The sequence below is a fragment of the Hoplias malabaricus genome, chromosome 13, assembly GCF_029633855.1.
Source record: "Hoplias malabaricus isolate fHopMal1 chromosome 13, fHopMal1.hap1, whole genome shotgun sequence".
NCBI classification, from domain to species: domain Eukaryota; kingdom Metazoa; phylum Chordata; class Actinopteri; order Characiformes; family Erythrinidae; genus Hoplias; species Hoplias malabaricus.
In genome coordinates this window covers 16,927,363-16,942,431 of record NC_089812.1, presented here as the reverse complement: position 1 = coordinate 16,942,431, position 15,069 = coordinate 16,927,363, and the positions used below count along the sequence as shown (strand labels likewise).

Below are 15,069 nucleotides of genomic sequence, written 5' to 3'. Positions count from 1 at the left end.
ATAGTAATACACAAGTTATATATTATTAAATTTATAGTTTTTAGAAAGAAAAATGTGTGATGCAAACAACACTTTATGGTGTATAATTAGCATGGCCATTTTTAACTAACTCTTTTGTATTAAAACATGATCATCAAAATTCTTGTCTTTTTTGGGGGGAGCAATTTGACCAAATATTCTTGTAATGGCAATTTTCTTAGTTTAAGCTTGAAATTCCTAATTATTACTGTTTTGTATCAATTACAGTGAAAAGTGATGTGGCTCAAATTATCACATCAAATATTAAATTATATACATTATATCAAGCCTAATTATATATAAACATAATCTCAATCTGTAAAATCTATCACGGAAGCAGCTAAAGGTCAAATATAAGATATGTGTGTAGATACTCATGTGTCTGTAACATTTAGAATGTATAAGTCTGTAGCTTTTACTGTGTCTAATAAAATCAGGTTTCATAGAAACATTTAGAGAAAGTTAATCTCTGTCATTCACTGATCATAATGTGATTGAACATACAGTGTTTAGATGTCACTGGTGCTGCCTGATCATGTTAATTACGTGTAATTAATAAGTAAATAAAAACAAAATATATATTTAAAAAACTCCACATATTCTCACAGTCATAAACATGATATTTCATAATTTATATCATTTGGAAATGATTGAAGACAACTGCGTCATTCATAGTAAAATTATATAATTATATAAAATATAATTTCATTACACTGTAGCTCTAGCTGGATTTATATTTATATTTATTTATAAAATAGTTTTTCCAATGCTCAAAAAATAATGAAAAAAAAAATCACAAAATGGCAAAAACACTCCGATATTTATAAAGAGTGTGGTCTTCAGTGTAGTTTAGGAGCTCCAAAGCCCCAAAGATCAATTTGTTTTTTTCTGACTTTGGCTGAAATGCAGGATGGGATATTGTTAGGGATTTTCAGAGTTTAAAAAACTTCACAAGTATTGGATCCACACAACAGAAAGTCAGCCATTTAAAATTTGTGAGTTTCTGGGCTTTCTTGGGGCGAGGAGCTTGGAGCACACAGCTTCTTCACACTGAGAGTAGACAGCTGAGGTGGTTCGTGGGTCTCATAAGCACGTCTCTTGGACGCCCCCTGTGGGTGATCAGGCACAACAGACTGGGAAGAAACTCTGGGGGTGGGCCCAGAACAGTTGGCTTTTCCATTGTGTGAATTTGGTTCCTGGGACCTGGAACCTGATTCTTTTAGTACCAGTTCTCTCGTGGTTCAGAGTGAGGTGAGTAGGGACGAAACTGTGGCTCTCTCCATTGTGACCCCTGTCCAAATTCCAGACACAGAAGCATCTTATAATCCCAAAAACAACCCCAGCAAATTGGCTTTCAATGAAGGAAACTGGAGAGTGTGTTACCTGGAAGTCTTTTAAAGACTCTGAAGTGACATCAAGGCGACAAAGAAAGAGAGCATTAGAGTAAAAATAATCTGGGCTTTAAAAAAAAGGGTGATGAAGGGTTTTAATGAAGATTGCCTCAGGCTTCATGCGGGATCAGTTTGATGTAGATGGTGTGGGCTTTACAAATAGAAACAATGGCATTAATTGCCATCACAGTGAGACGTAGGGCGAGATCACAACGTCCCGTCTCTGCAATGAGATTGCATTTAAATATGTGTTTAAACTTTAAAAAATAACACAATTAAATGTATGGAGCTGTATCTGTGCAGCAGCTCTGATTGGCTGCATTGTAATGTTAGGGCTGTACTGAAAACGAGTGCTGTGATTGGTTTGGAAGTGTTAGCGCTGTACTGAAAGTGAGCACCATGATTGGCTGTACTGGAGTATTAAGACAGTACTCAATATGAGTGCTGTGATCGATTGCAGTGAGGAAAATGGGCGTAGGAAGGGAGGGGGAGGACAGGAGTCATAGCACACCCTCTGTGTGCTGTGGAGTGTTCTTCCAGTTCAGGGGAAATTCCAGGATGCTCTCTTTGCTTTCAGGTGGAAGAAAGAAGCTGCAGAGTGACTCATCTTTCATGCATTGCACTGTGTGTTATAACTGCTTTATGAATAAAAATGTTTTGGGTGAACCAAGTTATAAGGCTACTGCAGAATACACCACCTAAAAGGTTCCCCAACATATATATGTATGTAACTGTATGACCAGATATAATATTTTACTGTAAATATTGTTGCATTCCAATTAAAAACATGTATAGCCCAAAATAGTAACTTAACAGAAGGAAAAAAACTGAACTTTAACTTTCAATGGAAGTCAGTGTAAAAAGATTTAATTCATATATCATAAGTCATTTTATGATAGATAGAACCTATTTATATTGTCTAAAGTGTTTCTTCCATTCTGTTTCTGATCTGCACTTTAGAGTGTGGTAGTTGTGTGATCTAGTGCATCCTACTTGTTGAAGTGGGGCTTCATATCCAACCCCCCTGCACACTGATTAGTCTGACAGCCCTCCGTATGGTGAGCCCTCCCTTTGGTAGTTGTGTCCTCTAGTGCTCACCCCCCCCCCCCCCCCCCTCCACACTGATTACATAGAGTAGTTTTTAATTCTTTCACAAATATTTACATTTTTTTAATGTTTATATTTTTCTGCTGTTTCTCTATAAATAAACCTAGTCTGGGAGAGCCCTCCATATGTCAAGCCCTCCCTGTGGAGGTGGAGTGAGGGAGATTGACACTGGGGGATTATACCCTTTTTTAACCCTTCCACCACTGACACATCAACAATAACTTGTAAAAAACAAAGTACAAACTTTATTATTTTTGTCTTTACAAAGGCACAGGCCTCTTTTTTTATAAAAAAAAAAAGAACAAAATATAATAGCTTCTTAACCAGATGAGACTCAGCTCCCCCAAAACAAGAAAAAAAGGAAAGATGTGAGGGAAATGAGAGGACAGAATGAGTATAGATAACAGACAACAGACATACGAACAGAGGACAAGATGTGCTGGGAGTCAAGGAGGGTTCCACAGTTTGTGGTTCAAACCTATATTGAGAAGAGCTTCCACTGAGGGATCTCTTTAAACCAAAGAGATGCTCCACAAAATAGAGTTAAGTGCTTCATAATTCTAATCATTATATGCTGATGGATAAACCCTCACACTCCTACACGTCATGACGTCCTCTGCAGATCTTTGCAAATAGAAATTACAAAAAAGACAAATTTGGTACACCCTGTGGCTTCAGTAGAGGAAATGCTAAAATCTGACAGCCTTCCAAAATTTGACAAACACAAAAATCCACTAGCAAGAAATAAATTGAGGAATTTAGAACAAAAAAACCTCAAAACAAACAAAACAAAAAAAACCCACTATATTCTTGACTCTGTCAATGATTTAACTGGCCCATTTCTGGAACTCCAGGTTCTCAGCAGTCAACACTGAAGCCTGACTGAGAGGGTCCAAACAGAGCCAGCATGCTGACAGCATTTGATAGGCATTTACGGACAAGCGTCTGTCCAGCAGCAAAGATTTCCCTGCAACAACGAAGGAGGAGGTGCAGGAACGCTTCAATTTTTTCATAGGATTTTTCACAAATCTGAAATCCAAATCATAAAATCATTTGTAAATTTGATTGTTTTCAGGACAAATTTGGGTTGGTAGAACATTCTGGAATGTTATTATTGCCCCCATGTTTACACCACAGGGTTAATGAGATGTGAGGAAACACAGGGTGCAGGAGGGAGGAGACAACAATTTTTTTTTAGAAATTCCTAACCCACACCAAACAACGTCTGTGAGAGAAGGAGCAGAACTCAGACCTTGTAAACGCCAAATCCAGGTCTAGGTTTAAGGCAGGTCTCTGTGACCCTCTGCACAAACTCCTACACTAGGTTAAGGCAAACTACCACCTCTCTCTGCACAACAGGGCATGGTCTCATGCAATTACTCCTTCGATTGAAGAGGGTAGGGTCCATGCCTCCACACAGCTCCACATGGGAGAAAGGCAGACGCTCAGAGACCAAAGAGCTAGAGATTATCAACAGCATACGTGCAGACATAGCTGCACACACAGGAACAGAGAATAAAAGAATAACAAAACATTCAAACAGAGCAAACCACTGAGTGCATAGAGTAAGTGTAAAGGCCGAATGAACTTCAGCATAGCTATTAAGAGCATAGGCCACATGGTCAGCTGAATAATTTAAGAGGACTCGCACGACGTTCCATCCGAGGGAACAGGTCCTCAGAAAAACTACACACGCAAACTGCTGTCATGGTAGCTGCATATCTGTGAGCTGAAAACATATTTACCAATTTTCTCTAAGACATTACAGGTTTTACACAGCCGAATTACACACAAGCACAAAAGTGAGACACACATCATCTCATTGCAGGTGCCACTACCTGCTGGATAGCTTATTTAAGTCTGACACACAAACAAGACATAACGATCAGGCCAGTATTAGGCTACACAAATAACAACTCCACAAGGTCAACATTAAGAGTGTGTGTCCTGGGAACCCAGCCCAGCTGAGCATGAGGGACCGTAATTGCAGGGTAGCCCTCCGTCCATTAATCCAAGGATAAACAACACACAAAGCAGTGACCCTCTCGGGCCCTGCTTGAGAACAACTACCGAGTCAGAGACCTGGTACCTCAAACCACTCTGCCTACGATGGGAAACTAGGGGTTGTGCTTGTGCTAAAGGTGTCATTTCCTCTAATGATTTAAAGCCAAGGGGACTGTACTGTTTGTTTCCAGTATGCTAAGATATGCTCACAGTGGTGCTTTTTCAAACCAACAAAGAAATAACAAAAGCTTTCCTTAGACAGACAGAATAAAGTGGGGTCATTCGAAAATCAAGTTCAACAGAAAGAAGAGAGGCCAAAATCAGAGGCTTCTGTCTCCTCCTCAGGAAGAGCTGTGATTAGAGGGGCAGCAGAGGACAAAAGACCTGTAAGAGTGTTGCGTCAGCCGCCGATTCCTAGTGTGGTATTCATTCAGCATCTGGAACTGACAGATGTGCATACATTTATGAGGGAAGAAAGACAATGGTTTTGAATGCAACTGAAAGTGTTGCTGAATGTGAATGGACTGAAGTCATGGACCAGGGTGATTCAGAAGTCTAGTGTACTCTGTGTGTGTGTGTGTGTGTGTGTGTGTGTGTGAGTAGTTTGTCATTCAGCCTTCTTTTAAACATTATGTTTAATTAACCTTTGACTGGGCCTGTTCAGGCCTGTCAGCACTATCCTACTGGTTCTGTATGTCTATATGAGAGTGACAGAGTCTGTTTTAGCCCCATTTCAGAGAATGAGGTTGATGTGAAGCAGTTAACAGTCTTCAGACCCTTCATTGTCTGAGGCCGTATCTGAGTCTGCCGTGTCAGTAAGGATGCGACCTGGGGTCACAATGACCGCTCTACGCTGTTCTTCCTCTGGGATGCTCATCTTCTCATGTGTGCCTTCGATGTGCTGGATGGCCTGGAGAAGCAGCAAAAATAAACAAATAAATAAAATCAACCATTTACTGGTTGAAAAAAAGAATTATCCTGAGCAAATTCTTTATTCATGTTACAATGAAAAATAACGTGGAATAAGGGGATTGATCGACTGTGTCCGTTCCCAAAACAGGGACTGTTATCATGATTGAAAAACATTTACCTGCACGATAGTGTCCAGGTTCTGTCGCGATGTGGAGGCTGTATTGATGACGGAGGTTGGGCCCATAGTTACCACGGTGACATGATGAGGAGGTTGGGGCAATGTGGGGGCAGGTACAATAACAGTGGTGTGGTGGGTGGGGGCAGGGGGTGTTACTGGGGAAAACACCTGATAAAGAAAAGGCACAGAGATAGAAACCTGGTTCAGAGCACAAACACACTAGACATGCCTTTTTTTTTTAAAGAAATGAACACAATTACATTTTTTAAAAATAAAAATAATAAAAATAAACTTCCTTGATGTAGATGTCTGATATCAGTGGAGAGTTTTTTGTATTCTACAAAAAAATCTAAACCCTGGGTCTGACCTGGGGGCTGCGAGCAGGCGTGGTCTCTCTCTCCAGCTGTTCCTGCTGCTGCAGCCGGAGCAGAGTCTGTGTCTGTGCATGGTGCTCCTGAACCTGCTGAGCTATCACCTTCAGCTTCTCTGGATACAGATGAGCATCCAAAGAGCGAATCTGCGTGCGCACACCCACACAAAGCCATGAGATTACTGAGTCAATTACTTTCATTAATGTTGGGCTATATGACAGTAAAACCCAAAAATGTGCAGATATTTGACAACAATAATGTGACAAACATCTGTTTCTATCTAAAGTTTTGGCAGTGGGAATTACACAATTAAACCTTGTTCTTTTTTCCACTCTTTCCATCTGAGAAAAAGACCACGCATACTGTAAGGTCCAAACATTTCTGAGAGTACCGTCTTAAATCTAAAATTAAACTTATGGAGCCCAACAGAAAAAGAAAATAAATAAAAAAATAAAAACAATCAGAGCCGTAGAAGTACTTTAAAAGAGCATCAGCAAAACAACAAAACACGATGTTGTATGTTGTGTGTGTGGGTTAAAGTAGGACGCTCAAAAATCTGACTGAATGAATGGTTTCAAGTTGTGTGTCGTTCATGTGAAGATATGAGGCGATATTCCTCAGCGTCTCCTGCACTGCAGACAGAGGCAGCTTTAGGACAAAAATTTGACCAAATAACTTGTTTACAATCAACTTTTGGTGACTACTTATTTTTTCTATTCACTTTTCTACTGCTGTTTTATCAGCAGTTGCAGCTGAAACAGACAAACTCACTTACAGCAATTCACCAGTGTCTCTCTAAAACGATTTGAATAAAATTAACATTTCTCAATCTGGTTTCTGTCTCATGTGCTTCTGAAACAACTTCCAAGCTGCTTTTCATGACTTAGTAATTTTCCAATGAATTCTGCAGGGCTTTTAAGACTCTTCTGCATCTGTTTTAGTGTTTGAACCTGATCACCAATCAATATCAATCTTACGGTAATATCAGCTTCATTTCCCTCTAAGTTTTAGTGTTGTCATCACCAGAATTCTCTTATCATCATTTTCTAGAACTTGGAGAGCCATAATGGGCCTTGAATCTTTTCATATTAGGTTTTGTCTATTATTAGCGTCAAACTAAAACAGTGTGACAGAAGTTGTTTACCTGTTCTTCCAGCATCATGCGCACAGAGCGCTCCTTCTCCAGCTGCTGCCGGAGTTCAATCATTTCCCGCCGTAGATCCTCCACTTTTTCATCCTCAAGGATATCAGGAGAGCCGATCCCTTCATCCTTCTCCTCTGCACGCCTCCTTTTTGGGGATGAGCCACTGAACTCCTGACAAAAAATAAAAATCACTGAATCAATATGGGGCGGCAAGGTGGCAGAGCAGGTAGTGTTGCTGTCACACAGCTCCAGGGACCTGGAGGCTGTGGGTAGGAGTCCCGCTCTGGGTGTCTCCTCATGTCTGCGTGGGTTTCCTCGCACGGTCCAAAAACACATGTTGGTAGGTGGATTGGTGACTCAAAAAGTGTCACTAAGTGCGAATGTGTGTCGCCCTGTGAAGGATTGGCACGCCCTCCAGGCTCCCGACCCACTGCCACACTGAACTGGATAAGCGGTTACAGACAATGAATAAATGAATGAAAAGTTCATGTGTGGGTTTTTTTTTTTTCTTTTTTTTAATGTGACTGAGTAAATCAGTCAAACTAAATTTACAGAATGTTTTTACTGTCTGTAAGTCATTTTTATCCTTTTCATTGCCCCACAATGATGCCCCAGTGGCTCTTTACTGAATATTTCTCTATTCACGACATCCATCCATATCATCATCATTTCATATTTTAATCAAGTACTCAAATAAAAATGCTGATTCTCCAGTTTAGGGGAAAGGTTGTTATGACATACAGAAATTAAACTCATCCGCCACGGTCCTCTTGAACTTGAGAATCTGTTATTTTCCTTATCAACATCGTTAAATGTGGAAATTAGACAACATTAATAATATGTCTTTATTATTGTTATTCTAATGTGTCTTTTCTGAAGTATGAGTCTGTGTGTAGCGATGACTTTTTACACAAAAGGAATCCATACACATCCAGAACTCAACTGTGCGGAGATTTCTAACAGTGTCTCAGAGATGAGACAGGGGACAAGCTAATGTCTAGGCAAGGTGACCAACACTGTCCAAACGGTATTTTTATTTAATGTGGGACTGTGAAGCCCAGATTAACTGTTAAAACTGTACTATTTTTGTTGAAGTGACAAGATCAGAAGTCCATATTTTGGTTCATCTTACATTTGTTTACGTTTAAGAAAAGATGATCGAATAAAACACAAACATTAAGACTTATTCTGAGTAATTTTTTTTTCTTCAAAAAAGACATATTATTTAGATTATCTTATTAAACAAAAATCATGAACACTAGATTAATTGATAAAAGGAATAATAATTATATGCAGCCCTACAACATTCCAACCGGCTGTTCATTGTTATCCTGAAGAAATTTTAAATTAAATGAAATAACTCTCAGGGACAGCAGGAAACGGGAAAATTTTTGACTAATTATTCCCTATTCATCCTTTAATCCTGACTTTTGACTTCCCAACTCCCACCCTATTTATTAATTCTTAATAACCACTTAATCCTGTTCCACCTATGCCTGCTCAGAATAACGCCACCTGTAGAGGGCACCATTCTGTCACTGGGCAATGAATTTTCCAACCATATCAAAATATGTAAAATAGAAAAAACTACATAAACTTAGGTCCACTTGTACCAGCACAACACACACTAACACACCACAGTGGACAGTGAGGGGACAGTGGAACTGAGTGAGGGGACAATGGACAGTAGGGCTGGTTGATATGTCTAAAAAATGGTGATATAGGATATGATATTATGAAAATCATAACAAAATATAATGTCAAAGTATAAGTGTTTATTTTTTTTCACTAAAAAAGACATCTAACCGTAGTTTTTTTTTTGTCCTGATCCCGATAAGAGCCTTTAAATATTGAGTATCTCCCAATACTAAGTCCTAATCTCATACTTAGATTTTCCTAGACTGTACTATTACACAGTGCACATTTCAAGTAAACTCGCATTAAGAAACTAACTGCCTGCTTCCAAGCAAGTATATGTAGTTTCTTTGAGACACGATGCTAAAATAAGATTTTTATTTATTTATTTATTTATTTTGAGCACTGGCCTGTTTCCTCTCAGCATCACCACAAAACTAACAAATCCCTATAGACGGGACCGTGTCTCCAATGGCAGGACAACGTGGTGTGTGTGTGTATTGTTTTGTGTGTGTAAGCGTGCGTGTATGCACCTGCATAGATGGGTGCACGTGGGAGATAAAAAAACAGAGCTGAACGGGACATTTGTGCACTGTTTTAAATGTACTCAGATGGAAACCTGCGTATCCTTGGCATACTCAATATGACGAGTATAGTCATTTTAAAAATAGTGCAGAAAAATACTATGGAATGTATCGATATTTGAGATATATCCCCCAGCTTTAGCTTGAGCTGAAGTCACAATCATGTGCCTGCGACCTGTATTATCGTGAATGATATTATATCACCCACCCCTAGTGGACAGTGGAGCTGACAGAGGACACAGAGGGTGAAACAAGTGGATGGTTTTAATATTATGAATGATCAGTGTGTAAGTCCAGTTAAATAAAAACATGGAGATGAATGCGGTTCTGTAAAACTGCTCACTGTTGGCCAAATTATAAACTGAAAGAGAGCAGAGATTATTTCAGCTTCATCTCATTTTTGTTTACTGCTGAAGCATCGCAGACTCTGGGATAACTGAAAAATAATGCTCAGAATATTAAATTTTTTTTTTCAACATGTCAAGTGTCTCTGATGGAATAATAATTTACTGTCTACAACATACATATAACATCATTAAGCAGAAAGACCGGCCCTGTCACTGATGTTTTCCTTTTTTTAAACCTCCATCACCAAAAATATCAAAGCATTGTTTAATACTGTTCAGCTGTAATTGGTTTAAATAGGAGAGACTCTCAGCCCAAACTCACCTGGATGAAGCGCTTGAGCTGTGTATTCTGCTGCAGGAGCCGCGTCTTCTCCTGCTCCAGAGAGAAGATGTATTCAGCCGTCTGCTGTAAGATGGCAGCCTGTGAGGGAGGGAGGGAAGGAACAAGATCACGTTACTCCTCCAGGGGCACAGGATTTCGAAAAACATCCAGCAAGCTTGAGACCTCAGTGAAATAATGGTGCATCTAATCTGACAGATTAGTATGTGTTGATGATAATAATAAATAGTATGAATTTAATACATTTCTCAGAAAACAGTGGACCACATGTTAAATGTTGGTTGTTTGATGAATACCATTATGTTTAGGACACCATAAAAATGAAAGCCCAACTTTCCGAGTGTTAGTTGAAAAAGAAGAGCTCAGTAAAAGGAACTAAAACACCATAAACCTTTTTTCTGTGGTATTTGTAATCCACCTATCAATATGTTGAATATTCTGGGGAGAAAAAAGGCAACAAGGAAGTCACTTCACCTTACAATCAGACAAAAATGTGATTTTTTTAGTACTTTCTCCACTAAATAAATCCAGTAAATATGTGAAATATGGCAGGTATTATAGCCTCAAGTGTAAGTTTTAGGTGTGTTATTTATTTTGCTATGTAAGGGTGTCACAGGTGGCACTTTTGTGCCTGTGGAAAAGTGAGATTCAGAACTCAGGTGAAATTTAAAAATACACATGTAAATAAATATTACAATTTACAGTATGTGCCATTTCAGACCAGGACACACTCATACTCTCGCTGCGCCCTTCTGTTCTGAAAACGTTTCTACAAGCTATCGCACTGTACCCCAGCAAATATGACCAGAGCACATCAAATTATTCTTCAGTGCAACAAAAAAACTGCATATTTTATTCTAAGGCCAAATCAAAGGGTTGTAAATGGGAGAATTAAATTCTATCTGGGCAAAACTCCCATTTATAACAGTCTTTAACTTTTTTAATATTAAAAAGCGTATAAACACTGCCCTCTTTTTGAAAAACAGGGAACTGAAATTAAGATTCGCAAGACTATGTTTAAATAACCTACAGAAACATGTCAGCAAGAACAAATACTAAGGTCAGATATTATGGAGCTGTTACAATATACAACTGTAATTTCCTCAGTGGCCCTCATTCAAAGTTGTACATTGTCAATCCTTACTGTAGCAGGAAATCAAGCACCAACCATTGTGACATTCATCAATTTCTGCTTTGGTGTATCACCATGATTATATTCACATCCAGGAAAATTCCATGTAAATTTGAGTTTAACAGTTGAAGAATATGAAAACAATGCTTGATTTTCAAGTAACCTGGTGGTTCTAAGCCCTAGACTTGGTCCTGGTTCTCAGTCCTGGACCTGGTGGGCCGCTGTCCTGCACATTGAAACAATTCCTCTGCTCCCCACTTACACCTGATGCAGACAATGAGCTCATTAACCCCACCTTCTGAAGCTGAGACATGACTGAGTGAAGAGTAAACTACAACCTGGAGCTCAGGGCTACACCAGGACCAGGTCTGAAGAGCACTGGGTTAAATAATCACAAATATCAACAAAAATATCATTTGTACAAGGTAAAAAACTGATGTAGCAATATTTTACATTTACACATATGTAAACAATGGTCACAACCAACTCCATGTTTCATTTAATGACATATTACACTTTTATATACGCCAGTTTTATACTGATGCTATCCCTGCCTTGCCTTGTTAACTTCACATTCTCCAGTTGTTGTAATTTTAACCCAATAAAATGTGGTCAGCAGCGGAGAGATTCACTCAGTGCACGACCTCAGGCTCCATCTACGAGCAAAGCTACTGACCCATGACCCTCTGAACTCTGCTGTAATATCTCTGCCTCAGTGTTGTAAAAGTCTCACAAATCAGACCAGGAATAGATTAATTCAGCATTGTCTCCTTGCACTCGTTTTTATGCACATTTGATGAATTTTCTGCTGTGGTTCCAAGATGTGTAACAGGTAGTATAAGACTCTAAATTTCACCCAGAATAATGGCTTAATGTCTTAGTTACATTTCAAAATACATTTAAAATGTCTTTTGGGCCTCTTTTGAATTGTATTCGCAGCAGCAGAGATGAGGAGCGGGACCCACCTTGCTCAGCTTCTCTCCATCACTGTGTGGTATGAGTGTTTTGAGTGACTGAAAGCCAGCATTAATACTCTGCATGCGCCTGCGCTCATTACTGTTGGCGATTTCCCTGCGAATGCGCCGTTCCTGGTCTCGTGCTGTCTCTGGTGTGAGGGGGATGTTTGCTAAACTGAAGGGGAAAAAAACATGGTTCATTGGCAATAAAGACATCTAAAACAACATAATATAAAATACAATGTGTAAAGTGTTCTTTATGTGAAAAATCACAATTCATTAATTAATTCAAATTTGTGTTACCTTAAAATAAATAAAATATTTCTGCAAGGTACTAAATCTGAAAAAAATATTTTAAGAGAAAAATACCTTTCCAAAAACACCTTTAAATTTAAGATGCTAAAAGTGTTGGTGCTCATGTTAACAAATAAACCTAATGATTCTTCTGAGTTCTAAAATTCAGACTGTGTTTAGACCTTTAATTCATTCTCTTCTGACACCTTTTTGCAGTGGTTTAGTTCTGATTCACCACCTTCAGAGCAAATACCAACAGTTTCAGCAGCACTGAAGAAGGTGATGAAATTATATTCTGGTCTTGCTTAGATCCAAAAGTGAACAGACCACATTCCAAATGACAAAAAGCCAAACTGATATTTCAAAGCTATGGATCAAATCTCCTCTAACACCGTTCTCCAGTATAAATATTCACTCTGGTGGGTGTGTCACAGCAGACTTCTGCCATTCAGAAAGCATGTGATATTGACAGCCCAGTGATATTAAAACTATTTCAAATCAAAAAACATTTGAACATTAGTTACACAGACATTTCTGAACATAATCCTAAATTCTAACAAAGCAAACAGAATTACATATCGATAAATATAAATGATACTTTTCACAGTGTTGGCAAATGGGCCAAGAGGAACAGAGCTGAGGGGGATTCATATTTGACATTTCTCAATTTTGGGCTCAAGTTATCTGGCTAAACTAAGAAACCTTCCTTTCAAAAGGTACTTCAGAGATCAAAAACATTTTAAATCTTAGATAGTGTTACATCATTAACAATAATAATAGTAATAACAACAACAGCATCAACACCAACAGATCATGTAGGATAGACCACTGTAATGCTGAACATTTCCCAGCAAGAGGCATTATTAAAGACCGAGGTAATTACACATAAAAGTTATTCTAAACATATTTAAATGTCACACAACATGTTACTTCGCGGTTCAGAAAAAGCGCTTCCATTCAAACTCATTTACCTTCCTCTGACGCCATTCCAACATGCATTATAAAACTATATTTCCCGGCATGCCCGCGGCCTTATGGCGCATGCGCTCTCCGCCCCCTGATGGAGTGCGGATCAGACGCAGAGGGGCCTTCCACCGCACACACACCCCCTCAGAAAAACGCCTCTTAACTCACCAGTGTGTTACCGGGGCACTTTAATATTTAATAAATGAGAATGATTAAATATAACCCCTGGAATCACGCTTTTCTGCTCAAATAAACTCGAGTGTGAAATCACAACCCCAGCCTCCGCCATTACAACAATGCAACTCTGCGCCTCCTCGCGTCCATGCGGCAGCGACTGGAATAAAGACACGGTCCACACTGCGAAACGTGCTCAAACATCGACGCAGTACGAAGCGTAAAAACACTTTCCCATTCCTAGGTCGTAAATAATCTAGCCCGGGCGGCGGGCGGTAATTCTGCGTTTGGCGAAGAGAGGGAAAACTCGACGCCACTCGGTGGTGGGGCAGCAGCATGGCCGCGCTGCTTTCAGCCCGCTCTGGAGCTCATAGCGCGGGCACGGAGCCTCCACACCGCAGCAGGGTCAAACCCCTGTTTACTCGCTTCTTCCTCACCATAAGAGCCTCTAATGCAGAAAACGCAGCTGAAACGCGGTGAAATGCGGGTAAAATTGTGTCCATTGATTTGGAATTGCCTAGCTACAGAGCAGCGGCGTGGTGTGCAAGGAACCACGTGGTTTGTGTTTGTTAGACACAAAATGGATCGATTTCTCAAAGATATTTGCTAAGTAATAATAAGCCGCAGTGGCACAGTTTTGCACTAACTCCCCAACTCTTTATTTGCGTTAAGATACGGGTTTTATTTTGGGAATTGCCCGTCTTACTCCAGAAGATTTGTCCGTGTACACAATAACAGACATCAGCCCGAGCACGGTGCCACACTACGGACACTTTGCGGACGCAACGATTAAAAAACCCACATGATTATAAAAACACTTTACAGGCGGGAAATAAAATAATGCATACATACCTACACAACCCCCCAATTACTTCTTTCTCCGTTTTCCTAAAATGTTGCAAAGAGGGCACCTTCTGAGCGGGCACCATGAAATACTCCATGCTTTCCTCTCCAGTTTCGAGTCCACAATTCTTCTGATACTTTCTTGATTCTGAACTGGTGCCTCGTGCTTCGCGCCCGTGGAGTCCGAAAACTACTGCGCATTTAACTTAAATAATCTGTAATAATTCCTCCAGATTTCGCTGTTCCCCGCATGTGAAAATAAGGTTATCTGAATGCTCGAGTTGTAATGTTACTCTACTTCCAGCTGATGGGGTTCCCTCGTAGTGTGTGGCGCGCTCTCCTCCTCCCTCCTCTCTCCCCTCCCTCCTCCTGCGTGTGTGTGTGTGTTTGCAGCTGATCGGATGTCTTTCAAGGCGGGAAACAGCTGGTTGGAATCACACAGCACCGAAAGCCTCTTCCTGAAGCAAAGACACTGTAAACAAAGACTATTTTTCAGGTCCGCTCGAATTTTGGGGCCGTGGCGCCTCCGCCGACCCACTCCGTTTAGAGCGAGTGCGTCTCCCAGCGGCGGGGGACAGTGCGGTTCGGGGGTGGGGTATTGGATCGGAAGTGGATTTTGTGTTTGATGTTTAAAGAAAGTATTGTGTTCGGGTCCGCGCGCGTTTGGACCCTG

General features: G+C 40.0%; 1 protein-coding gene across 2 annotated transcripts; it reads right to left on the bottom strand.

Annotated features, from left to right (window-relative positions):
• Nucleotides 1–2,777: 2,777 nt before the first annotated feature.
• Nucleotides 2,778–14,735, bottom strand: tfap4 (transcription factor AP-4 (activating enhancer binding protein 4)). 2 transcript variants are annotated; one of them, XM_066643063.1, is made up of 7 exons: nt 14,406–14,735; nt 12,129–12,294; nt 10,014–10,112; nt 7,126–7,296; nt 5,978–6,127; nt 5,611–5,778; nt 2,778–5,430 (listed from the first exon to the last, which is right to left on the bottom strand). In XM_066643063.1, exons 1-7 carry the CDS (start codon nt 14,492–14,494, stop codon nt 5,281–5,283), a joined length of 993 nt encoding a protein of 330 aa, XP_066499160.1. In that variant the 5' UTR covers nt 14,495–14,735; the 3' UTR covers nt 2,778–5,280. The 2 variants fall into 2 exon arrangements, with proteins under 2 accessions (XP_066499160.1, XP_066499161.1); XM_066643064.1 differs by lacking the exon at nt 14,406–14,735 and adding an exon at nt 13,385–13,825.
• Nucleotides 14,736–15,069: the final 334 nt, after the last annotated feature.